General features: G+C 39.9%; 2 protein-coding genes across 2 annotated transcripts; both read left to right on the top strand.

Moving 5' to 3' along the window:
- Positions 1–36: 36 nt before the first annotated feature.
- lgals3a (lectin, galactoside binding soluble 3a) lies at positions 37–10,631 on the top strand. Its single transcript, XM_088648255.1, has 6 exons — positions 37–178; positions 1,839–1,856; positions 2,220–2,990; positions 6,363–6,451; positions 7,919–8,075; positions 9,151–10,631. Exons 2-6 carry the CDS (start codon positions 1,842–1,844, stop codon positions 9,304–9,306), a joined length of 1,188 nt encoding a protein of 395 aa, XP_088504381.1. The 5' UTR covers positions 37–178; positions 1,839–1,841; the 3' UTR covers positions 9,307–10,631.
- A 2,799-nt stretch (positions 10,632–13,430) lies between these two features.
- On the top strand, positions 13,431–21,330 carry lgals3b (lectin, galactoside binding soluble 3b). The gene is made up of 6 exons (XM_088648254.1): positions 13,431–13,620; positions 16,042–16,096; positions 16,440–16,856; positions 17,502–17,590; positions 19,227–19,398; positions 20,933–21,330. Exons 2-6 carry the CDS (start codon positions 16,079–16,081, stop codon positions 21,089–21,091), a joined length of 855 nt encoding a protein of 284 aa, XP_088504380.1. The 5' UTR covers positions 13,431–13,620; positions 16,042–16,078; the 3' UTR covers positions 21,092–21,330.
- Positions 21,331–24,558: the final 3,228 nt, after the last annotated feature.

The raw sequence follows: 24,558 nt of genomic DNA, 5'->3' as shown, positions 1-24,558 counted from the left end.
TGCCATGAGAGTACTTTCCATCTGCCAGTTAAGCAGCACTTGTCCCAGCCCCTCAGCTACCTTCCGCAGTGGCGCAGAAACCGCACTTCCTGCTGCTGTTGAGTAGTTCCTTTACTTTCTGTTGCGTTGCTGGTTGGATTTAGTGCATCTGTCCTCTTACAAGCCATTTATTATCTAGGTAAGTTGTTTATAACGGCAATTTTGTGCATGTTCTCCGATGAAATTAGCTTGTTTTGAATCCGAATGTTTAGAGCTACGGACGGTTCACGAACCGACTAGAAAGACTTCATCCAAACCATATATACAGAATAAGTTTACTGGACGGGGTACAGCGAAGTGACCCATTTTTTAAATCGCAGATTCTTGAGTTTGCGTTTTCTCAGAAAGCCAATGATTAAAATTAATTTTTTGAATGGTTGACCCTAATCACCGAAGTGAAAAAGAATCCCAAACCCTTTTGTTTGTTTTTTTCTTTTTATACAAAAAATACTTAAGTGGGAGTTTTAACGATCGCGGCTGCGCTTACATTTCAAAAGCTGAATTCAGCTTTTCAGTCAGTATAGCAGTATTTTGCTGTTTGGGGAAAATGCAGACGGGCAGCACGTCATTGAAAGGCTAACTGAATATTTAGTTATATTGTTTATTATTTTAGTTATAATATTTAGTTATTTCTTTATAATGGGTCACCTGGCTGTGTTTTAATGGGAGTGGGTGAGAAAGGCCTTTTAAATTTTGCTATTAAAAAATATTTTAAAAACCACAGCTTTCTTTTTTTTAAGCAGCGTGTTCGTTTCTAAAGAACTTGATTTGTTCGTTTGGTATGAAACCTGTCTATTGCATCAATGTTTGTTGTTCATATATAACCGAGTTTGTGTCAGAGTGGAGCGCAGAACATTTTCGTGCTTCGACTTCCTTGTTTCAGGGGACTCAGTTTGCATGTGTTCACACTGCAGGGATGCAGAGATTTAGTAAACTTTCCTTTTAATCCTGATGTTTATTTTGTTAGCGACATTAGATGCACTGTTACATTTGTTTTGGCACGTCTTTAGTTTTGAAGTGCGTTTGGTTCGTCTTTTTAAAATTTCGCTCTGCGTTACTCACAGCTTCTCGGAAACGGCGCACAACTCCAGAACTGGAGGGCGGTTTCACCTTTGCTCTTAATGACTTAATCCATATGATCTCTGCTTCAACTGGGACAAAATGACAGTTTTTCGTGGACTTTAGCTCTTGAAGATTAAAAGAGCCATAGAAAACCTACCCTGGAGGACTAGCGTTGTGTATCTCTGTTCGCAGAAACACTTCTGAGGTTTCCATGTAAACATAAAAATAGTTAACAACTGTTAAGGTCCACCCGAGTATGCCAAACACACAGCGATCATGTCTTACAGTCGTCACTATTTGTGTGGCAGTCAAACTTTGAAGTTCACATTTTATTCCAATCAGACTGACCTGCATTGCTCACAAAAAGGGTCAGATGTGATTTGGCCCAGAAAAGTCAAGATTGTTTGGAACTCATTTCATACCAGAATACTGCCATTCAACGAAGTCTTTGAGCACTTCTCTTTGCCCTCTGTTTTGATATATGCACGCTTATTTCCCAAATTAATGCACATATGTATTATAGTGATGAACAGTGAGTTTCAAAGGGATTTTTGAGAGAACTTGATATTTTTTTCAATATAGAAATATAAAAATGCAGGAACTCTCCATTATATATAATCGAATAAAATAAATATATGTAAAGAAATTGATATAAAAGAAACTATTGATTGCTTTGCTCATTTTGTTGAGAATAAGACAAAACGATAATCTTCCCCCTGTTTTTGCTTGCTTTGCAGGAAATGGATGACTTCTCGGTGAGTTCTTGTATGTTCAACCTTGAGGCTAACGGCCTGCTGCTTGAGTTTTGTCTCGTATTTTGAGTACTTACTCTTTTACCTGAACAAAAAAAAAAGGGCCATAGGAGGAAATGGATATTTAAGCACCAAAAATGGACACCTGTATGAATTGTCAAGTTAAAATGCTTATGAGTATGTTACCCTTGTGTGAGTCTACTGAATTTTTAAATGAAAGTTTTTTAATAAATAAAATGGACGTGAAGCATGTAGCGTTTTAATGAGTTGTGGTGAGTGAGTTCTCAGACTTCATCCCTGCCTCAGTAAGATCATGGTCCAGCCCTGTACGTGTAACACAGTCATTTCTGCTTCCTCTCTGTGCAGCTAGCAGATGCTTTACAGGGGGATCTTCCTGGCAAAGCAGCCAAAGTGAGCAACACCAAACCTGCTGACCCGGCCAGCACCGCTGCTCCTGCCAATCCAGGGTGGCCTTCCGGGCCCTCTGCTCCCCCAGGCCAGTATCCTTCGGGCCCAAGTGCACCTGGCCATTTCCCTGGTGCTCCAGGGCCAACTCCTGGACAGTACCCCTCAGGTCCTGGAGCACCAGGGCAGTATCCTGGAGTTCCCTCTGGTCAAGCACCATATTCTGCAGGCCCTGGGGCCCCAGGACAGTACCCATCGGGCCCTGGGGCCCCAGGACAGTACCCATCGGGCCCTGGGGCCCCAGGACAGTACCCATCGGGCCCTGGGGCCCCAGGACAGTACCCTGCAGGAGGAGCTCCAGGACAGTTTCCTGGAGGTGGCCCAGGACCCTATCCAGCTGGTCCTGGTGCCCCTGGACCATATCCCTCGGGGCCGGGAGCAGCTCCAGGGCCCTACCCCGCGCCTCACATGCCCTACCCTGGTGGACCTCCTGCAGCAGGGCCCTATGGACCCAGTGCCCCTGGAACCTTCCCCCCTGCTCCTGGCTCTGGCGCCTACCCTGGCTTCCCTGGGGCCGCGTATCCTCCACTTCCTTCTGGTACCTGGGGCCCCCCCAGCTCGGGGACCTTCCCAGGTCAGCCGGGCCCCGCAGGCCCCCCAGGATCTGCTGGGCCCTGGAACCCCTTTCCCACCCCTTCCTTCGGTGGACCCCCTGCTCCTGGGGGAGCCCTGGTAAGTGAGGACCTCTAAAGTCACGAGTTCTACACCCTTCGCGCAGAGGTGGAAGTACTGTACTGTGCTCTCGGCCCATTGCCTGGCAGGGAGCGGGGAGCGATGGCCGTAGTCCTGCTGGTTCCCGTGAGGTGTGACGTAGTGGAGGCATATCAGTGGCTAAGCAACCACAGAGAAAGCAACTGGGTGGCCAGTTTTGCAGTGGAAAATTATAGCAGAAAGGAATAACAAATTATGTATCACCTTACATTATTCTTGTGTCATTATAGATCATGACCTGAAGATTTGACCAAAATGTACTTATTATACAGCTCTGCTGCTGTCCTTCCCTTTTCACCAAAACTCAGGGAATGTGGTTCTGAGGCATTTTGCAAATACCTCTATAGTACTTCCATCTCTGCATTGTACCGTGTACAGTGTTCTGAACAGTAGAACAGAAGGAAATGTGTACACGCAGGGTAGGAAATGTTCAAACACAGGTCAAAATATAGAAAAAGAACATGTTAAAGATCAACCTTAATATTGGCAGTGGTCAAAGTAAGCAGAATGCTTTAACATGTTGTTGGTAAAGTGGACAAGCTCATTCTGCTCTGTTATAAGACAAACATGTTCCTATTCTGTAGAGGAGAACGTTTGTTCTGTCTCTTATGCTGTAGGTTTAATACCCCTATAGGAAACTGGTACCTGTAAGGGCAGCGTGCAGTGTGTAGCAAGTTTCTGCCTGGTGTTCTGTGGTGTGGGAATGAATCTGGTGCACAGGTTTAATGTTCCCTTTGGTCTGGTGGCAGTTCTGCAGGCTTCTCTGGTGTATGAACAGCTGTAGAGGTGGAGGCGTGTATCGTAAAGAGATTCTCAGGGATTCAAAATAATGTATTCTTTTCTTTCAGCCCAGATATAACCCACCATACATTTGATCGCAGTGATTTCTCCTACAATTTAACGGATGAAGACATCACAGTTCTACTGCCTTCTTTTTTTTCCTTTCTGAAGTTCAGCTTGGACAACTTTGTCTCTTTTCACTGATGGGTTTGGCCTGCTGATGATGTTGAAGTGTGGCAACTTGCAGACAGCGATGCCTGCTGGAAATAAGGGTTTTTTTTCTTGAGTAATATACAGTACAGTGCATTTGCTTGTAATTACCATATACAGTATCATGGGTAAAATGCTGTACATAAATCAGTATTTTTGCTTGTCTTTTGTGTGGACTTGTTTAATAAAACCAAACAAACTCTTAATAGAACATGTCAAGAATTTGTGTATTAGCTGTCAGCAGTGGATTTTCTTGCATGTGTGTGATTAAAGTGTCATATCATTCCACCAATTGGTTCCTGCTTTGCAAAATTGTACAGCCACTGAGTTCATAGAGTGAGACCATTCCTCAACAGCGAAACACCGTGAGCTTAATAATGATTGTCCTTCATTTATATGAACAAATATCTCCATGAAAATTAATTAAAACTACATTATCTTTGAGCAGCTGCCATGCCTGTGATCCTGTCGTTCTATTTTTATACATGATTTTTGTCTAACTGCAAAGAATTCAATCTGTGTCCAGGTATATCTTGGTTATGAAATGGACAACAATTTTTTAAAATGCTGTAGGTTTTTAACTTTTGAGCACATGATTTGCAAGGCCTGTAACCTTATGGAGGATAATATGCAAAGTGTTGTACTTGTGGTTTAGGATAATACACAGAAATGAGAGAGGCCTAAGAGAAAAAAGTGCAGCCTTGTGTTTTCAGGTTTTGATTCATAGTGATGGCAAACTTTAAGTGACATTAGATGTCTGCAGACGTTTTTAGGCCTCGGCAGATTTTAAACTTTCCTCCACAATGTTTCTTTCTCTCTACAAGAATACGAGTGACATTCATTCGTTAGATATGGCTTTTTTCCTTCAGGCAATTTCAAGGAACCACAAGTATTTTTCAAACAAAAAGACAATAATTTTTTACCGTCTTCAGGAATGTAATGCTGTCTTTTAAAAGTGTGCAGTGTTCACACGGGCTGGTCAACAAATTCTAATCTGCTAAAGTGTACAGAATATCTGAAAAGATAAAAGGATTCAATACATTTTAAAATATTTTTATTTTGGGAACTCATACCTGAATGAAATGTGTTGTGTCAAGCTGAAATATTCTGGGAGTGGTTCCTAGCTGCTGGAATGTTTTTTACATTAAGGGGTCTTCAGAAGAGGCTTTTTCTAGTCTCATGTCATCCAACCTTGGATGACTTCTTTGGAAGAAGGAGAACAGAAAAGTATTTTTTGCCATCAATACGGTTCAGCCAACTAACCCATGGCTTCATAAGATTGTTCCACTAAGCTTGTCCTAAACATGCCAGACTTTAAAATAGTAGGATATTATAGGAGCCTGTTTATAACTGCAGTACTGTACGTAGGCCTGGATTAAACCTTACATTTGAAACCCTCAGCAATGTGAACAACACGCCCAGTGTTTGATAGTAGTTACTGTTCTTTAGCATCCAGAAGCCCTTGGACAACACAAAGCTGCCACTGGGTATAGAGCTTTTAGTTTGTGATTGGTAAGAGGTCTTAATTTTGATTAAATTTAGAGCTTTGGGAGAATTATATATAAAAGTTCTCAATAGATGCAGTTCTAGACTGCATTACAGGCTGGACTTCTGAACATCATCTTCATATGTACACAACAGTGCGGATGTGATCATACTTGCCTGTATCCTTATGGAAATGCGTTCTTGATTCTTTCTTCAACTGCCTTTTCTGTTTTACCATGGCAGTGTATTTAAGTTAACCAGCTCAGATCTTACAAATTCATCCATAAGTAAGTTTTATTCAAATTTACAGGAGAAGTTCAACGTATTGTAAACATGCGAGGGAAGGGTCATTTTGCTGTATTTACTGTAGGTGCAGCATTAACTAAACACCTATAACCATTTTATACCAACTGCCATACATTCTTCTTTAAAGTGTCTATACCATTTGTTTGCCTTTCTAGGTGTATATATAAGATTTGTGATGGAAAAACATGCAGTCACTCCCACTTCCATAAGTACTGCCCTTTGTATTGCTTAACAACAGCACCAGCAGGTTATTGACATTCTATGCTGTTTTTCAGTAAAATTCTTGCTAAAGCTGGATCTTCAGACTAGCCAGCCGCTATTGTTTTTCAGATGTTTGAGTGCCTAATGGAAATTTCATGGACATAACATCTTGCTGTATATAAAACATTGGTTCTTATTTAAATTCTTCCTAAACTCACTCAACAAAAACAGCAATAATAGGAATTCCTCGTTGCACACAGTAAAAAGGCAGCAGGAATTCTTAATTTTATTGCTTCTGAAGGACGATTTCAGTAAGAAATCATGTATTTAAAAGTGTCCTTCTTATTTCAGACCGTTCCCTATGAGCTGCCCTTACAGGCAGGGGTGTTGCCACGCCTGATGATCACCATCGTAGGAGAACCTACAAAGAACTCGGAGAGGTAACACCAACAGGCTTCTCTCTCATTATTAAAGGATTTGGGACATGTTCTTGATCCTCTGAAAGCACTCTAGACTCTTCTGCCCAGCCCCAAACCTCACATAAATGATCCAGAGCCTGACGAAGCAGCGATAGTTTAAAAGAGTGACCCATCTGTATTTTTCTATTTTTGCTTGTTATTTGACACTTGTGAAGGTTAGCTATTTTTTATGCACCGGTAAAGAGACTTCCTGTAAGGTGAAACGCACATTTAAATGCTTAATGTTTCAGAACACATAGGTGCGCTGTCTATACAAGCATTGCTCTTTGATTGTGCATTTTGACTTTAAAATCCAGCTGTAACTCAATCAAACAATCATCCCTAGAATGCACCCAAGAGTGACCAGGCCTGTGAGACCCTTCTTCATTCTTTTCTGATAGATTCCAAAACCATCCTCTCTTATATTTTGCTACCAGTTGCTTTTTAAAATCTTCCTGTAGCTCTTCTAGAAATACATTCATCCTTCCCCTTGCTTTTTTCTTCAAGGTCCAAATCAAGGAAACGGGAAGTTAGGTTGCCATTCTCCCAGATCTCCTTTAGTCTACCAGATGTCCCTAATGCTGCTCCTGTTCACTGTACTTGTATTTACTGTCTCCTGTTATTAAACTTCCAAAATATAACAAACTGTTCCTCACATTCTAACTTCTTATGTGTCAGCACGATTTCTACATTCCTATTTCTTTCCATTTATCCTTATTTATACAGTCTATAGTCCTTCTCACTACTGTCTCTCAACTGCTTCTTTCCTCATCTGTTACAGCTAGGGTCTATCTAGTTGGTAAACCTAAGGTATTTTATTCTTCTTCACTGAACTTTGTGTTCTATCTTTTACCCTCTCACAAGAGATATGGCATCCAACTGCACAGTCCTTTGGGTTTCCTGTCTTTGGAAACATTGTGACAATGGATGGACACCAGGAATTGGGCCTTGTTCCACTCTTCCATATTTCATTGTATATTCTGCGTAACTGCTGCACAAATATTCACAACTGGAATTCCTGTCAAAACCAGTGATCTTGTTGCTTTTCAAAGTCTTGACCATCATTTCCACTTCTTCCTACATAGTTCATTTTATGCTTGCCTGCCCTCTTCAACACAAGCTCTTCTTCCTCCAATTCTCCAGGATGTTCACTCTTATCTTACGTATTCGGTACATCTTAGATCTTCGCTCTTCCTGCCATCAGCTTTTGCTTGGGGCTCGACGTTTTCCTTCAGTCGCTTGATGATCGTCCCTGATTCTCTCGTTTGCTGTAACACCGCTGATAGTAAAATAGAACCGCAGCAGGAAGTGGAACAATAGACGACCGATACAGGTGTGAAATCTCGAGGATGAGTAGAACGAAAGTCTGTTCACAGCAAGTGGGAGGCCCGTTGTCAGTACTGTTTCCGTTTCCCTCACAGATTCAGGGATGTCCTGGTTGTATTTCAGGTTTCACTTTGATTTTGTACGTGGCTCGGATGTGGCCTTTCACTTCAACCCTCGGTTCACTGAGAACACGGTGGTCCGCAACTCGTTTTTAAACGGGGGCTGGGGCCCTGAAGAGAGACAGGGAGGGTTTCCCTTTGAGCAGGGGAAGCGTTTCGAGGTAAGAGGGTAACGGCTGAATATTATAGTTTTAATTATATTAAATAACCAACTCAACAACTCTGCCTGTGTTAATAACGGGGAAGGAATGGCTTCTGTTCTCTTTTAGCATTTCTCAACAGACTAACAGGACACTTCAGTTATTTTATCCATTTTCTTTAAGGAACAATGCCATGCAATGAGAGTCAAATTACATATTTGACAATGATCAGTCCGTTTAAGGAATAACTGTATCCTCTATATGTTATCATTTCAGTTTTTGGAATATAGAGGCATTCCTGCACTACAGGAAAATACTTAGAATTTTGTTATTCTTATTCTTATTCTTCTCCAGTCTCTTCACAGTTACAGCTACAGTATGTAGGATCTTTAAAAACACACTGGGTGTGATAATGACACTTTGTAGAACTTCAGATATTTTATATTATTTAACTCCATATAATTAGCAGCTACACTCCCCTTTATATGTCCTGTCTTACACAATTAATGACTTCCTATTCCTCAGTAATTAAAAGATAAGGTCAAATAGTGGTGGTCTTGTATCCTGTGATATACAGTATGTGTGAGTGCGGTTCAATCAGATGTTTGCTCTTATACAGAAAATAAGAGAAAATAATTATTATACAGAATACATGAATTGAAGCCTGGGTACTGCCTACTATGGAACATAACTCCAGTGTAGAGGAATTGTGATGAAGAACTTCCTTCTCACAGACTCTGTAAAATAATAAAACATGAAAATAAAGCAAAATCCCTTTGATGCTGAACTGAGGTTGTGAAAAGTGCTAATATCGTAAGATGTAATGGGGGAAAAAAAGCATTTCAGGATGATTGCTAGCATGTGAGCTGTGAGCTGCAAAGGAACAAGTAGAGGTTAATTTCACACAGAGTGGAAGAAATTGTTTCAGTTGTGGCACCTCTTCAAATGTGAGATCGCAAGGGTGCTTGTTTTGGAATATGTAGTGATCTCTCATTTTACTTTTCAGTGTGGGGTCAACCTCTGCTTGTTACCTTTGCAACATGTTACCTTAACAACCGTAAACAGTGGTTTAACCACCCTTTCTTGCTCCTTTCAGATTAAAGTCCTGTGCGAGGAGGAGGTGTATAAAGTCGCAGTGGACGGAGTTCATCTGCTGGAGTTCAGGCACCGTGTGCAGCCACTGAAGGACGTGACCCTTCTGCGAGTCCAGGGGGATGTGACTCTGTTCAGTGTAACTCCCAGCATGGTCTAACACCCAGAGGCCTTCACTTGGCATCCAGCAGGTCTTACTGCAGCACTAGCCAAAGTACTAGAGCTACCTGGAGTGTACTCTAGGACATTGCAGTGATACGTTTAAATATTATGGGTCTCGACTGGGTCTGATTAATGTTAGTATTTGCAAGTATAGGACAATTATTATCCATCTGCATGCTGTAATGTCCAAGAACATTGCACTACAGGCTGCAGCACTACAACACACAAAAAGTAGGTGCATAAATAAAACAAATTCTATGTATAATGTATGTTCATCATTATTGATTAAGGCACATAAATATAATTGAATGGATGCAGGCTGCAATCTTTACGGTATTCCAGGAAAAGTTCTGCTTCTTTTTTATAGAAAATGTTGTAAGTCTTTTCAAACATACTATAGGAACATTTTTTTATTCTGATGCATGTCTACTGTTACTTTTATACATAAACTGGTAAAGAAATGCATGTGAAGGGTTTTTAATTTTAAAACAGCCCTGTTTCTGTCTCTGTTTAGATCAGGTTTAGATCAGAAAATGTAATTTTCTATTTTTCTGTTTAAACTGTAGTTTCTCAGCCTTTATGTTGACCTGCATTTACCTTTAAAATCATGTCTGTAACATTTAAGCTGAGCTGTTGCCCTCAATATTTATCTAAAACAGAATGTCATCAGTTGTCAGTATGGTGGATTTAAATTAGAGGAAAACTGCATCTAGTCAAGCCATTCAATTGGAGAAGAGCTTAAAAACAAGATTTGTCCAAAAGCAAGAATCCACTTTTTGAAATCAATCTTTTAAAGCACAGCAAAGACAGAAATGTCAAAGCCATTGTCATGTGCTAGTCCAGCAAATATCCACTCTAGCTTTTTTGGGTTTGTGGCTTTGAGATGAACTTTATATTTTATTGGGGAGAATGAAAATACTCCCTGACCACCAGAAATATCACACTTGTGTTGCACAACTACAGTAGTACAATGAACAAGTGTGCCAGACAGAACACTTTAGGGAAAGCACAACTGCCAAACAATTGCTAAATGAATAATTTAAAAAATCATCTTCTGATTTTATACAGTAGGACATTAGATTTAAGTACCAAAGGTAGTAATTTATTTCAAAATTGAGAAAATCCCTGTGTATCTTCAGAAATCATCCACACTAGCACAATGGCTATCTTATATAGTACTTCAAGACGGGAACTATATTGTGATTTCAATATAAATGTAGTCTGTTTTCTCTGACCATATTACTTCAGAACTTGATTGTTATTTGAGTTTGTAATAATCGCAATATGAAAAAATAAAATGTTTTGCATTATCTAAAGCTTAAATGTTCCTCCTGTTGACTGTTTAATTTTTGTTTTCTGCACGTGTTCTTTAGAAAAACTGTGAGCTGCTGTCCTACAGTGCTCCACATAGAGTAAATGAATGTTTTGTGTTTGCCTGAAAACAGACATACTTGTCAGCTGGTAGCTTAAATCTGCAAGTGTCCCATTGATTGTAACGGGCCTGTTTCTGTGAGATGTTCCGTGGTTATTCAGACAGGAGTCTTGTTTATTGCCCTGGCAGTTAGTTTAGTGGACAGAGCCCCGAGTACAGAGTGCCTCAGTGTGTGCTGAGTTGACTTTTCCACATGGCAGAGGGTGGGGAGGGTTAGGCATTTCGGTAATGGCAGTTATGCTGAAGCTCGTGCTCTGTCAGTGGTTACCATGGCAATGGTATAGCAAAGACAGTCTCTACAGTCATCAAGTTTAGACGTGCTTTTTTTCATGAGCAACAGTCTCATGACTGCACTTGCGGCTCTGTGTGATTGAGTAACTAAATATGACCCATAGCCGTTACAATGGAGTGCAAAAGTAATGATGGCATTTGACCTTAGATTAATCTAATTTTACATATGTATCTGACACTTTACAAATCAATTCTTTATCCAAGTTAAAAAGCATACCCTTCCCTCACTGTTGGGACATTTTACAAGAACTAGTGCTGAAAAAGAACTGAAAAGAGTTCCTATTGTGGCAGAATGAAATCCTACCATAGTCTATGATTTCCTTATTTATGTTCAATTTAAAATGAGAGCTTGTGGGTAAAAAAAAATGGTTTTATCAAATCTGTTTTTAATGTAGATGGAGTCAAACACCTAGTGTAAGCTAGCTTTTCTTCCATTTTTTTGTGGGTGTGTGACTATGCTTCTCCCTAGAATACAGAAGTAAATCATACCTCTGACTGTCTGACTGTCTCCTGACCCCTCCCTAGTTTCCAGAGCAACAGGAATGACTGCAGGTACAGCATTGTTAGTTTATAGAAGCAGAAACTTGAGTATTGTCTGACAGCCATCAATCCTCCGGTAATCCTCAGGTATTTTCTCACTCTCATACATTATACTGGAGGAGGTTCACTGAATGAAGGCATAAACACAATCCTAGTTCCATACACTCTTGATCTTGGCAACACCAAATCTTAATTGCACTGTACATGTGGGAAAGTTTATAATGCTGGAAGATCTTACACTTTGCACTGTTTCTCAATGGCCAGTGTTTTACTTGTGAGTTCTGCTCTGTGGGTGTGACAGACAGAGTGCGTCCTGTGCAGATTTGACTCTTGTCCTTTAAAGAATGTTACAAGGGAAAACCAAACCACACCATAAGATTAGGTTTCAGACATCACCAAGGATAAACAACAAAAGCAGACCATCCTGATCAGAGGGTGATTCAGTTCACCCATGCATTTCTTCTTTAAAGATATAAAACGAAAATAATAATTAAAACAAAATATTTTTGTTGTTCATACTCGAGTCCGATGTTGGTATTAATTGCTCATGGATAGGTGATAAACACATCCTATCCTGGAACATTTAGAGTCCTTTTTGACTTCATCTTTGAATGGACAGATATGAACGAGCCTGTTGAATATAGTACGATGCATTTGTTTCATGAAGGGCACCGTATACTCATTTCTGTACCTTTGTTGAGTGTTTTCTTTAAAAAGAGCTAAATATTTACTTATGAAATATAAAGTTTCATGGTTTTCCATGAAGTATTTTAAGGCTCCTTTTCACTTAAATTCTTTGTTAGGCTGAGTAGTGCATGTCTTTGGGTTAAGTAGTACTGAATAAATCCACGTGACATCATTGTGGAATCTGCTCTGCACCAGAACATTGCCACCTCCTTTCCCCTCTCATTCGTATGGATCAGCCAGGTGGTATGGCTGAGAGAGACACCATAGCTGAACATCATTGTAGATAACTGGTGATATACTTTTATCTAATGGTATTTGGGTTATGTTTTTATGTTCCATTAGGTCACATTTATGCCTGGCTTGAGAGTTTCTACAAACTTGGGGGGCTCACCTATACTAGCTGATTCACATCAATAATTGAGAAAAGAAAAGAGACAATGACCAAATAAAGGATTCCATTCTTTATTGTGTTGATGTTGATTCCTCCTCCTCCTCCTCCAGTTTTCTTTTGCTCACACTCCATGTTGTTGGCTAAAGTTAGGGAACATTTTCATCCAGAGGGCTGCACTACAGTGTGCAAATACAATTGCGGACGATATTCTTGTATTTTGTCTTGACCTACTGCCAGCTCCTCCCATTTTGGCACAGCTACTGTACATGCATAAATTACTGCTGCATAAAAACAATATTGTACAACTACATCAAGGCTTAAGTAAGAGCTCCACTTCATTGCCATAATAATGTAAGTTAACCCATGACAATACATGTGTGCTAGCGCACATTTAATAGTTTTATCACATCTTGATATATTTCATTATATTACATAATATAGTAAACATAATACGCATTCCACTTATCAGTGATTGCAGAGGTATTCTCTGGTTTATACAGCGGCTACGCTATTGCCATTAGAACAGATTTTATCTCCTTATAGTTTTCCACAAGGAGCTGGAACTCCTGGTGTCAGGAATAAGACGAACGTTGTTTTTTTCTGGTGAGGGTGAAGGATTCGATGCTCGACCGCTCCTGCTTTCTGAAGTCGGGATTTAACGCGCGGGTAGATTGGGTGTTTCAATTTGGCGATTTTATTTAGCCCGACAGCTGAGACCAAAGCAAGTCTGATGTCAGTGACTGGATTAATTCAGTCCTCCTAAGCAGTTAAAACTGCTTCCAGAAACAGCTCCCCTGCCTGTTTATCACAATATTTCTCTTAATGGGTGTGGTCATTTAAGAACCTGACATTCGAATCGAGGTGTGGTCTCGTTTGTGAACTGCAAGCTGTGAACCGCTTAACACTTCTGCGTGAGAGCACGTCTTTGCTTTTTACCTGTACTGGAGACAACTTTCAGCAGCAACGCGCAGGTAAAACCAACTATTATTCCCGTCTATCTCTAGACAGCTTGTTTCATCCGAGTACTCTGGATGCAGAACTGAAACAAAACTGCAAAACGACGTCTTTTAATACAGAAACGGGAGGATTGAAACTGTTTTGAAAATAAGCCTCCAGCTTAAATCATTTACAAGAGTGATAGTACATATTTTATATGTACCATTTTGCTGGAAACCCTTTATCTTTATATTATTCAAGTAAAAAGCTTATCTTAAAAACCGCTTTACAACACAAGAGACAAAACTCAAGACGAACATACGCATTACATTGTCATTGGCGTACAGCATATTTTCCCTATATTTCAGCTGCTGGTGGAATGATGTATTTAGTGGTCTAAAGAAAATGTTACTGAAGAGTACAATATTTTAATTTTCATATTTGCATACAGTACTGAGAAAATGTTTGTGTGTAGTTCAGTTGAGTGGTACTCTCACTGTATTTTTGGCTTAAGATGTTATTAGATCCTCATGAAGGTCTTAAGAAAAATGAGGGTAACCTGATTAAACATGTAATGCAGAGACATGAGTTCTATTTAGATTATTTAATTAACAAAATGGTCCAACAGTATGTCTGTTTGTGTGACAAGTCTGTGAACTCTTAGATTCAGTAATGGGTGGCAAATCCTTCAGCAGCGAAGGTTTCAGCTAGACGTTTTTCTGTAACTGTTCATCAATCTCCCACTTCAGGTTTTAGGAATTTTCCACGAACAGAAGAAAGCTCACTTCAGGTCGTGCCATGGCAGTTCAATGGGGTTTAAGTCTGGACTTGGCCACTCCAAAATGCAAAACCTCTTCTTCGTTAGCCATTCAGTTGAAGATCTACTTGTATGTTTAGGAACATTGTCTTGCTATAAAACCCACTTTTAGCTGACGAGTGGATGGTCTGACATTCTCCTTCAGAATGTGCGGATGCAACTCCACATTGGTGCTTCTGTCACCTGTCCTATTCCTGCGGCTTCAGAGGCTCAGACTGTAATATGCCCAAGAACATTGCGACTGTGGTTTGGACACCCCCTGTTTAAGTGATGTAGGAAATGGTTGATCCAGTATGTGGATTAATCAGCTGCAAAATAGCATTTCATTTCATTTACTCCTTCTGTGAATATGTATGTCATAACCAGAAATGATAATTAGCACAAACTTTTATAGACCTTCCACTTCTACAAAAGGGATATCACAGTACAAAATGGGGCTTGTCTGATGCCGCATTTGAAAGCTGTATTATCAATTATTAACAGCCCATTATGAAATGGATGACAGGGGAGGGCATTTATTATCAGTATGCCCAAAGGTGCTGAAGTTGTTAGGTGGCTTCCTTCTTTTAAGAAAATACTCTATAAGCTTGATGAAAACTCCATGTCTGCTTGAAAACATGAAAATGAATGTGCAAGCCATTTGTGAACCCTGTATTTTTTAATTTTGTAAGAATTCATAATGGGTTTTGGCATTTTGTTGCATTGTTGAATTACAGTCAGTATATAAGATTGAGCCCTCTGCTGGATACAGAGTGAAAACCGAACTGCAGTCAGTATTGCATACTGTGGGCAAAAAAACAGGTTAGAAATGAAGTTCTTCCACAATGTAAACTTAGGCTCTGTATGTCAGAGGCGGAGAACCTGTTCTTGGAGAGCCTGTCCTCCAGGCTACATTGCTCAATCTAAATCAATTGCTAGCTACTTGCCACAAACTTTAAATTTGATTCATTAAGCAGCATGATCAATGAGGGGCTGGCAAAAGGTTGTGCCCAGTATTAGCAGTAATTCCCTTGGAACCCTTGAGGAGGCCTAGTGTAGCTGAGACACTATAGCTTAAAATAACAAAACAAAATAGCTCCATCTTCACCACATGGTATTGTGGAGGACTAGGACCTCTCATGTTTATAGTCCGGGGGTTCCTAAAAGTGCATGATTCTTTACTGTGGAGTCTGACAGGGAGGGGTCACAACATTCAAACCTGCCAAATAAATATGGGGAATTTCTCTAAGAAATCCTGCATGCATGACTTCACTAATAAAAATTCACATTTATGCGGCACTGAACTTAGGAGTACTGTAATCCACCAGATTGATGTAGACTTTTCTTAAAATAAACATACACTGTGGTGTCCATGATAAACTTATATAAAAGCTTGCTGCATTGTGGAGAGTGAGATGAAGATGCTGATAATATCAAATAAAACATTAACCTACCCCATATATAACATACATCTTTCACTTATGGTCATAATCCTGAGTGGCCTCGTTAGTGAAACTGTCCGCAGTCAGAGCCCTGTGCATTACCTTGTTACCTTTAGTGTCTTCTACCCGAGCTCTCAGTTAGTATTTATTTATTGCATGATTGTAATACTCCAGCTGAATAGCTGAAGTGATTCATAGGTTCCTGTTATCTTTAACAGAGTTGTTAAGAACACACAGTCTTCATTTGCTGACAAAATGAGCGATGGACTTTCAGTAAGTTACCCTTTTGGTTTTTTTTATCGTATTTGGTCTAAATATAGCCACTGCAGGGGAAAAAAAAGAGAAAAGCGATGCAACTGGGTAGGAAGTAAGTAAAAAAAGTGGATCAGAAACGCGAGAGACAAGTTCCTGGGGGAGGCATGTTACAGCTGAAAGACAGCTATCTGGAAATGAAAGAGGAGATTTGAAAGTTATTAGTTGATAATGGAGTGCTGGGGGGATTGCATGAACCAGTCAGTATAAACCAATTATTTTATTTGGTTGTAGTTGAGCTGGGGGGGGGGGGTGGTGGCTGGTGGTATGAAGAAATGATTTTCTTTCTCTTTTAACGTGACAGCTCACAGATGCTCTGGGTGGGGATGATCAACCAAGTGCTGGGCAAGCACAGAACAGCCCCTGGCCAGGCCAGCAGAGTGGCAGTGGGGGGCAGCCTGCTTGGCCCGGGCAACCCGGTCAACCAGCCTGGCCTGGGCAACCCGGTCAACCAGCCTGGACTGGGCAACCCGGTCAACCAGCCTGGCCCGGGCAACCTGGTCAACCCAATCAGCCAGGCTGGCCCAGTCAGCCCAATCAGCCAGGCTGGCCCGGGCAACCTGGTCAACCTAATCAACCAGCCTGGTCTGGTCAGCCAGCGTGGCCTGGGCAGCCTGGCCAGCAAGGTTGGCCAGGACAGCCTCCTCAGCCCACACCACCTGGGAACCCTGGAGAACAGCCATGGTCAGGGGCACCCGCTGCCCCTGTGAGTGGGCCCTTGGTAAGGAATTGCAGTGATTCACTAACATAGTGGGGGACAGGAGGGGGAGTAATCCAACTCCAGGACCAGTTTATCTTTTTTCAGTTTTCCTTCCTTTTTAGTTCCTAATAACTCAGTAGATACCTTCATTTACCTGAATATTTGATTAAGTAAAACTTTAATTAGATCCACCTCTGAAACACTTACACTTAAGTTCATTTTAAGGATCACTCACCGTCGGCTCGTTTTCTGAAAGCCTTCCAGACAGGAAGTGAGTAGGGGACACTGATTAAAGTGACACAAAGCAGACAGTCTACAGGTGAAATCAAATGGGAACAGCTAGAGCGGAGAACTTCAAAAGGGCATCTTCACTGTTTTATTACAGAACAAAATGCGTTATTAAAATTCAACAGTCATTCAGAAAAATGTTTGATAAGCAGTACCTATAAACGTAGTCATTTTGAAATCATATGAGATATATAGGTTATAGATTTTGTTTTAAAAGCTGTAGTGTAATACTAAAGTGTGACTAATAGATCCACGTTTGCTGCTTAATGATATGTTAACACACTTGTTAACAGTTTGAAACCAACCCAAGCACTAAGTGCTACTTGTGTGGGTTCCAGGATGTTTAAATGTTCTTGTGTCACCCTCTCTCTGTCTCAGTCTGTGCCGTATACCCTGGAACTGCCCAGAGGAATCTACGACAAGATGTTGATAACCATCACTGGGGAGATCAAGCCTAACCCTAAAATGTGGGTACCGATGTCAGCCTTTTCGTAACCATGATAGCGGTGGTATTGCATTGCTGTTGCTGTTCTTTGCTTTCAGTTGAGTCACTATTTCCAAAACAAAGCTTAGTCAAATTGATTCCTTCTGGAACAAACGGGACATGTGAAAGCAGGTTTAATTGAACTTGAACCAGAGGGACACCGACATTCTGTGGTATTATGAGAATAAGCGTATTATTAGAGTTGAGAAATATTTAAACTAGCAGACTGGGGGGCAGAGAGCTCACAACAGGCCAACTCGGGTGGGATGAGAAAAGCCCTTGTGCTAGAAGCTTAAGGAATAAAATGCAAGAACACAAGGCAGCTGTGTTAATGGGAAAATCAAGTAATGGACACGAGTTGTTTTTGTTTTGGCACAAGAAGCAGAGTAGAAGATGTGGGTGGCTTGAGAATAGATATTGAAAAGACTTACCACCAGGTGTAGCTGCAGATCACTCAATGAGTACATGGGCACGAAAGCTTAATGAAATATGCCATCAAGAAGGTAAGCTGCTAAACTGATGTTATACTACTGGCAGATTTCAATGTGCCACGCATAAACTTGAATATTGTGATGGCGGATACAGAATCTGAATCTGACATGATTGACATAGTTAGTGATTCCTTTTTAGGAATCAATTGTAAAGATGATCTTTTCAAGATTAAAAGACAGAATAGAAATAATAATAATTAATAATAATTCCTTACACTTATATAGCGCTTTTCTGGACACTCCACTCAAAGCACCTTACAGGTAATGGGGACTCCCCTCCACCACCACCAATGTGCAGCATCCACCTGGATGATATTGGGAATACTAGGGAAATTGTCGTGATAATATGATATCTTTTGATGATTACATTAAATATCTAAAACCTGAATCAAAGATCAGGGCATGTAATTTTATAAAAGCAGACAAAGATCGAGGCAAGTCATGCAAATGATGAATGGGGAGTCCAGGAGAAGGACAGTTAAAGATCAAAGACATGTTCAAGGCTCCAAGGAGTTAATTCCTAAAAAAAGTCCAAGCCTGAGAAAATATGGCCTATATATTTAAATAGAGTTGTTAAGAAAAATCTTGGAAGGGAAGCTTGTGATCTACAGACTTTATAAATGGGACCAAGATTCAAAGATGGGGAAATGGGCTAAAGGTACATTTGAAAAAGGAAGTTAGAATTCCAACAAGGAAGATGGTGGCCAAAAATATTACAAAGCTTTTTTGTACAACAGAAAGTGTATATAAAAGGAAGTTGTATATAGTTGTGAGGTAATAGGCAATTAATAATAGAATATGATAAAGATATAGTAAACATGCTAGATTAATATTTCACAAAGATTTTTGCAATACAAGATGGACGAAGCTTTTGTAATGAGAAAAATTGGAGAACCAGCAAGATGTTTTTCTCAGAAAGCAGAGGTGTTCTTATGTTATCAAATTGGCTGGATAATTGTTGATGTTGATTAATTTTCAAGGAGAAGAGAAACAAACTACCATTTTTTAAGAGGTGGCCAGAAATTTCAGAAATGAAGACAAAAATTATTTGTGGGGAGGTCATATTTGAGAAAGAGTTGGGGTCTGTAAAGTCTTCATGTAAAGACTGTTCACTGTTTGCCCCTGTAGGATTACCTTAGACTTCCACAGAGACAAAGACATCGCCCTTCACATCAACCCGCGCTTCAACGACCATGGGAAGAAGGTGATAGTGAGGAACTCTCTGATTGGCGACCGGTGGGGCCACGAGGAGAGGCATATTCGAGGAAACTACCCCTTTGTGGAGGGAAAGCCTTTTGAGGTGAGTGACTTTAAACAGGGCAGTAGCGTGATCCCAGATAGGACCTATGGACAGAACTGCTGTGCCTGCCCAGAAGAGGATACTACCTACAGTGCCTTGCAGAAGTATTCGCCCTCTTCCCATGGTGCCCCATCCATCCAAAAATCCATCCATTTTCTAACCACTTCTTCCAGTTCTAGGTCAAGGGGGAGCTGGAGCCTATTCTGGAACGAGGCAGGATACACCCTGGATGGGATGCCAACCCACTGCAGGGCACACAGACACAGACATGCACACACTCACACTAGGGCCAGTAGAAGTCAGTTAATCCACCAGTATGTTTTTGGAGTATAGGGAGAACCCATGATGACCCATGCTGTTGCACAGTAACAGGCCCATTTAAAGTGAATATGTCTAAGCATACCCAAATGCTAACTCTGAACTCCAGTGAACGAACAAATTTGTAAATTCTTTAAATGTAAAAAAGAAAATTGATGAAACACTGCACAGAAACATCAAAAACTAAAATATTGAAAGGTGATTTGCATAAGTGTTCAACCCCTGTGCTATAGCAAACCTACTTCAGGAGCACAAAATTATTTTGAGAAGTCACACAGTTCAATGGTCTCTATGTTTGTGCAATAATATTGATTCATTTAATTTGAGAATAATATATATATATATCTTTAAAGTTTTTTAATCAAGCAGTGTTTTTTAACCCATGAATCCAACATTGCAAAGATTCAACCATGAAGAGCAAGGATCTTTGAGAACATGGAAAATTAGAACATAAGAAATGTTGCAAATCAGAGGCCATTCAATCCATCTGTCTCATTGAGTAATTAGTAGTTAATTTGATCCAAGTGTCATAAGCAGCTCTTTCTAGAAAGAAACCAGAATATCATCTTTAGCCACATGGCTGTACTCCCACAATCCTTTGGATGGAAAAATACATTCTGTTCTTGGTTTTAAATGTAATTTAAGAAATGAAGGTGTATAATACAACTCAGGAACTTCCTGGGCAGATTCTGGGACGTTCCTTCAAATTGAGCTGTCCAGGAAACGTTCCTGCTTTAAAGCTCACCTGTATGGCAGAGGGGCAAGAGAGAAACCATTATTAACAAAACATCTCAAATCCTACACGGACTTTACAGCCAAGCAAGCATGGAGCAAAAGCATTTGTAGTTAGAAAAAATTGGAACATTCTTATCCACATGAAAAGTAACATATCTGTTACATCTGTTGCAAGTTCTGTGTAACACAGCATTGTCTAGTCAATTCCTGGTCATCCTTATTGTCAATCATGGTGGTGGCAACATGATAACAAAATGAGACATCATTGGGAGGGAGTGAATACCTTTGCAAGCCAATGTATATGGTAGAACTGTTTAGCTAACAGAGTATCCTTCTGTCATTGGAAGATGTTTATTAGAATTAGCACATGTCTATTCTGCCACCAAGAAGACAACAGCAATGATGAACACGCAGGCTCCCAAGAAGAGACTTTGCATTCAAATAAATGTCACTTCTTGTGTTTGTCATCTTCCTGAATCAGATGAAGATCCTCTGCACCACAGACGAATTCAAGATAGCGGTCAACAAGGCTCACGTTCTGGAGTTCAAGTATCGCATACGAGACCTTCACAAGATCAACAAACTGGTCATCTACAATGATCTCACCTTGACCTCGGTGACTGTGGACACCCTGACTTGATGTCCCTGTAGGCCATCACATTGTTGCTTGGGAGTTTCTAAACTGAAAATAAATAAATAATTAAAATGGTTCCTCCTAATTTTTACAGGGTGTGTAAATTTATGTTGCTGCTTTAAGCAACATTAACAGCTCCATTTTGTTTTTTGTCTTGTTAAATGTTGCAGTAAAAATCTCCACATGAATTTGACCATTATCCATGCACAACTGTTTTCTCAAATAAATTTAACTGTTTAATACCTCCTTTGACCTTTGAGACTCCTTTGTCCTTCAGTAAGCACAGTCCATGATAAACAATTTTATACATTTTTTTGACCTGCCATTATCTAGTTATTTCTTCATATACAGATGTTTTTGTACTGAGCTCCAAGGAAAAGTTTATAAAAGGCAGATGTGTTAATAGTCGCCTCTGATCCACTGTAGGAATGAAAACCTCAGTGGTCTGTTTTGGCCTCTACTCACATGAACCAAGTACAAGACCAAGCACAATCCCGACGTGCAATAGTTCTGCATTAGAGGCGATTCTGTGCAGAACAGAAAGAAGCTGTAGTTTTATTTGTATCCACGAGAGGGCATAATGAGTTCGAAAGAAAACTAAAAAAACAACCAAGGATGTTTCTTCACTAGGAATATCGAAAAGCTGACGTTGGTATTTTGACATAACAGAATTGGTGGTTTATGGAAGAAGGTGGTGATGATCTGTCCGCTTCAAGTTTGCAACCCACAGCAACAGCTCATCCTGTAGATCTGTGGGAGAGATAATAAGTCTAAAATTGATATTTCTAGCAGTCTTTATCATTTACTGCAATAATACAGAAAACCACTCAAACAAGATTTCAAGATTTAAAAACAAACATTTTTAATTGGAATAATTTAGTCTCGTCTACATTTAGTTCTTTTTAGGATTTGAAAACGTTTTCATAATTGGGTCACACTCATCTACAGACCAATATTCTAAAGAGCAAAACAGCTGTCATTCAAGTGTGAAAGTCATCCTCTAAAACTGAGTGCATCGCATTTTGCAGAGTGTATAAGAAACAGTCTTTCGACTTGATTAAAAAAAGAACATTCAATAGGAAGGTTCATTTGAGGGCAGGATATTTGCCCCTAGTGTTTGATTACTACTACAGAAGCTAATCAATCTGAAGATTACTGGTGTACCTTAAAATTACAAATGACTTTAAGTTTTTGCTCCCTTAAAACAATTCTTTGTTAGCTAAAATGATGTATGTTTTTATTCTTTTTATTCTCTCAATAAGGATTTGAAAACGTTTTCATAATTGGGTCACACTTTCATCTACAGAACAATATTCTAAAGAGCAAAACAGCTGTCATTCTAGTGTGAAAGTCATCCTCTAAAACTGAGTGCATCGCATTTTGCAGAGTGTATAAGAAACAGTCTTTCTACTTAATTAAAAAAAGAACATTCAATAGGAAGGTTCATTTGAGGGCAGGGTACAGTATTTGCCCCTAGTGTTTGATTACTACTAAAGAAGCTAATCAATCTGAAGATTACTGGTGTACCTTAAAATTACAAATGACTAAAGTTTTTGCTCCCTTAAAACAATTCTTGGTTAGCTAAAATGATGTATGTTTTTATTCTTTTTATTCTCTCAATAAACTAGTTTCCCCTGGAACTGCTGCTGATCATGTGGTGACACTAGGAGGGGGTTGTGTGCATAATTGTGTTCAAGGCTTCAACAACCCACAGATTGCTGACACACAGGTGACATAAAGACGACAAAATCTAGCGCTCTGCAGTGAAAATGAAGTCCTTTTTTCACTGTTATTAACATCAGCTCGTGATAAGATTCTGACAGCCTGTGCTTAGTCCTCACACCCTACTCCTCCACAGTCACTTGTGGTTTACTAATCGGGTGATACATATAGAAAGATTTTTTGGAATGACAGAAAATGGTCAATGTGTTTTTTTGTTTGTTGTTGTTCTCCCTTTTCCTCAAGCTAACTTTCACATATTATTTTTGTTTCTTTACAGATGGCCAAGATGGGCTGAATGGCCTCCTCTCGTTACACACTGTTGTTATGTTCTTATTCAAGCCCTGCACACCTTAACTTGTCAGAAGATACTCCGCCTATAGGCTTGCACACCTGAACTATGCTTCCCTACTCAAGAGCAAAGTATTGGCAAGTGAAAGAGAAACATTAACATTGACTATGAACATCAGATTTATCTTCAGTTGCTGTAATATTAAGCAGTGCCTTGCATATAGACCTGTGTATGGGCCTATGTTGGACCCGTGTATGGGCTTGTGTATGGAACAGTGTATGGACCTTATACGGACCTGCGTATGGACCAGCGTATGGACCAGCGTACAGTATCTGCCTGTGTATGGAACAGTGTATGGACCTTTGTTGGACCTATGTAAACCTGTGTATTAACCGTTGTATGGACCAATACATACACCTGTGTATGAATCTGTATAGCACAGGGCTTTGCATGATGAAATGAAGCATAAGCAACATCTGTTAACTATCTAGTTATGCCAAAACCATACTAATCACAATCTAGTCAAACACAATACAGAAGAAAACAATCCATCAATAGCCTCTGCAAAGCTTGTTACAACATTATCATTACTCAACAAAAACTATTTCCAAAATGTTGTCAAAGTTTTTGGTTTTAGTCAACTACTTAGTTGTAACATGTTTTGACGTCGACAACGATCAAATGAGTTGCCTTCAAAATTAAGGCAGCTTATTTGGAATGACTGATGTCCCACAGTAAAACAAAACAGAGAACCTACAGTACTGTAAATTCTTCACTGGTTTGGTCAGAGGAAAAAACATTCCCTAGACTAAATTCAGGTTAGAAAAGCTTTGAGTAATGGAGCAAAATGTGATGTTTCTCTCACTGATAAACATAGCAAAAGATAAGAAACTTAAGTGGTTGAGACTTAGCAATTCTTATCTTGAGAACAGCTGAGAAAAAAACTACTTACTTCAAGGCAATTCAGCTCAACCTGTTAAACATTCCCCTGCAAAATAACAAAGGAGGACTCAAACTAAAAAAAACAGTAAGATCACATTCCCCTTCCCCATGTGAAAAAAACCGGCTTTCAGGGTGCTGAATTGTTTTCATCCAATAAGATACTCTGCAAAGAAATGTAGGGGCAGATTAGCAATGCATTTTTAATGATGGAAAGTGTGGACCATAGTCTGCAGAGAAACCAAAGACTATAGGGATCAATTATTTAGACAGCACTGTACAATAACCAGTGCACGCAAATGACTATAAACGAGTCTCAGACTAGTCACTTCTCCGCTTAGAACTAATACTGCCAGCACAATGTTACAATGTTACAATGTCACAATACTGCCTATTCCCTAGTTATAATACCAAACAGGGACTACAGCCGTAAGAAAATAGGGCCAGGAACAATTATATGAATAACTTTATGCTCCACAGACAGTACTCAGCATTGAATACAACGTATTAACAAAATACTTAA

Source organism: Lepisosteus platostomus, chromosome 10, assembly GCF_059453375.1.
Source record: "Lepisosteus platostomus isolate fLepPlt1 chromosome 10, fLepPlt1.hap1, whole genome shotgun sequence".
Lineage (NCBI taxonomy): Eukaryota > Metazoa > Chordata > Actinopteri > Semionotiformes > Lepisosteidae > Lepisosteus > Lepisosteus platostomus.
This window is presented reverse-complemented; position numbering and strand designations above follow the sequence as displayed.

Excerpts from the sequence above, each read along its gene's own strand:
- lgals3a (XM_088648255.1), top strand. Across the intron at positions 2,991-6,362 it reads CTGCTCCTGGGGGAGCCCTG|ACCGTTCCCTATGAGCTGCC; the intron begins GTAAGTGAGGAC and ends TTCTTATTTCAG. Across the intron at positions 8,076-9,150 it reads AGCAGGGGAAGCGTTTCGAG|ATTAAAGTCCTGTGCGAGGA; the intron begins GTAAGAGGGTAA and ends TGCTCCTTTCAG.
- lgals3b (XM_088648254.1), top strand. Across the intron at positions 17,591-19,226 it reads ATCAAGCCTAACCCTAAAAT|GATTACCTTAGACTTCCACA; the intron begins GTGGGTACCGAT and ends TTGCCCCTGTAG. Across the intron at positions 19,399-20,932 it reads TGGAGGGAAAGCCTTTTGAG|ATGAAGATCCTCTGCACCAC; the intron begins GTGAGTGACTTT and ends TTCCTGAATCAG.